The sequence below is a fragment of the Otolemur garnettii genome, unplaced genomic scaffold (genome assembly GCF_000181295.1).
Source record: "Otolemur garnettii isolate 467f Iridium unplaced genomic scaffold, OtoGar3 scaffold00027, whole genome shotgun sequence".
Lineage (NCBI taxonomy): Eukaryota > Metazoa > Chordata > Mammalia > Primates > Galagidae > Otolemur > Otolemur garnettii.
Window position 1 is genome coordinate 17,347,185 of NW_003852422.1, and position 2,347 is coordinate 17,349,531.

A 2,347-nucleotide genomic window follows, 5' to 3' on the forward strand; every position below is an offset into this window, starting at 1 on the left:
AACCCACCAGCTCTGGTGTATGTAGCCACTGAGCTACCAATACTAAAAATTAGAGCAGGTGTAGTCCCTAACCTCTAGAAACGTGCAAGTGAAACTAATGCCAGCACTAATCATATGGCAGACAGTGTAGAATATTTCACTTCTCTGCTTTAATCCTCCTAAGTACCCTTTAAAAAAATTATTTTTTTTGAGTCTGATCTCACTTTGTCACACTTGGTAGAGTGCCGTGGTATCGTAGCTCAAACTCTTGGGTTCAACTGTTCCTGTAGCTTTAGTCTCCCAAGTAGCTGGAACCATAGAGTCTGGCCACAATGCCCTGCTATCTTCTAAGTATCCTACTGGCAAGGTGTTGTCATTTTACAGCTTGGAAAACGAGGCCTCAGGAAGATAATAACCTAGGCCCAGGTCACGTTGATAATAAGTGAGGGAGCTGGATTCAAGGTTAAGGTCTGCTGGTCAGCAGCCTGAGTCCCTCTCCTTCTACATGTTTGCCTCCTCTGAGAGAGTGATTGCAAGCTGATTTCTAACCTGCTGATTCAAGAATGGGGAAGAAGGTCATGTGTGCAGCACGGGGCACAGTAGTAAACACATTGCCACCCTCAATACCTGCTGTAGCTTCAGTTTCATTTCACTGGATGTTTAGGGACCGATACTCTTCATAGGACAACTGGATATGGCACAGGGACTCCTTAATTCAAGTGGCTTCTCCAGGCCTATTATTATAATAAGTGTTATGGGGCCCAGGACAAGTCTATACATGGAGGCACTTACACACGTGGGACAGCAAGTTAACAGGTTTCAAAACATGGTCTGTCCTCCTACATTGACAAACAGATCTTTATAATGACTGGAAGGATGAGCTCTCAAACTTTCCAGAGCACCTGTAGAAATGCAGAGGCCTTGGGACCGTTGCCCCTGACGCACTGGTTTTCCTCCTCTTCCTACCACCTGCTCTTTCTTGCCTTGTGGAGTGTCAGGTGCGCGCAAGTGCACGCGCTCACGCATGCGCACACGCACGCGCCGGCGCCCCTCCAGTCTTCATGCCTCAGCTTTGTTCTTGCCCCTGCCCTGAGGGAGTTGGCTGCTGTGCAGGTGAAGAATCAGTCACACTGATGGCATAATCTGCCCTCAGGAGGATGAATCTAGGAAAGAGTCCTGTGCAGACCCTGGCAGTGGACGTGGGGCTTCAGGGACAGGGAATTCTGGGGTGCTGGCATGTGGGGAGTGGACACTGGGGGAGGCATGTTTTTGGCTGTGTGGTGGGGTGCTGGGGGAGGAGGGCCAGGGAGGCCGTGGAAAACAGAGGGCCCCCCGTCAGCATCCACGGGCAGTCCTGGGGTTCTCGGTTATAGACGGAGATGAGATGTGCAGTGGGTTGAAAACTGGCTCAATTTCTACTCCCTAAGTCAGTGGCTCTTCACCTTTTCTGCAGGCCCCTAAGCTTTCACGGGAACAGCGAACTGCTATCAGTAATGTTCTTAACATGCAGTGCTTCCCACGAGGGATCACAGCAAAAGCTGTGGCCAAGGCAGGCAGGGCAGGTGTGTGTAGTTTCCAGGCCTCCCTGCACCCCCCAAAAGCCATCCTTGGGGACTGACCCCCGCCCCCAGGCCTTGCCTACAGAGAAATGCTAAGACAGTCATCTCTGCCTTCATAGCTCTTTACATTTTAAAGCTAAGAATTATGCTCTGAAGACACTCTTCAAAAAAAAATTCCTTTCCCCTAGATTTCATGGTAGCACTTTAATTTTTGTCACAGTGGTCTACAGCAGCATCAGGGCCTGCCAGCCATGGATGTGCCAGTCGGGCGCAGCAGCTGCCACCGCCACTGCAGGAGCAGCCCGGCATGCCAAGAGTGCCAGTCCTCAAGTTCAGCCGGAGCAGAGGTACGAGGCTAATGTCAGGGGCAAGTCAGAATTTCTCTTTACTGAGGCAAACACCAGTGGTTATGGCTGCCTAGAAGAAAAGGTTCTGGGAAAACCCAGTACATAGGTGTAGTTATTTTCTTGGTTTCTTGTTAAACCAGAAACTTTACTCCTCTCACCGCCTCCTTCCCTCTGCCCCACAACAGGGCTTTGTTAAATGACACACAGTTGAGTACAGACAGTCTGCAAATCATGTAAGAATTTGGTTCTGGAATATGTCATGTAACACAAATTATGTATGTGCAGCAAATGTATTTATGAACCTAACGCAATTAGGCCTGTGAAATATATGTTCTATAAAGAATGAAGAATGATCCACCTGGCTCCGTGCCCATAGCACAGTGGTCATGTCACCAGCCACATATACCGAGGGTGGAGGGTTCGAACCCGGCCCAGGCTAGTTAAACAACTGCAACAAAAAAA

General features: G+C 49.3%; 1 protein-coding gene across 1 annotated transcript in view; it reads left to right on the top strand.

The window, feature by feature from the left end:
- The window catches only part of FECH (ferrochelatase), a 45,981-nt gene that overhangs the window by 6,353 nt on the left and 37,281 nt on the right, over window positions 1-2,347 (top strand). The window contains exon 2 of the mRNA XM_003788430.3: window positions 1,759-1,885. Coding sequence (XP_003788478.1) covers window positions 1,759-1,885 — 127 coding nt within the window. The remainder of the gene's footprint in view (window positions 1-1,758; window positions 1,886-2,347) is intronic.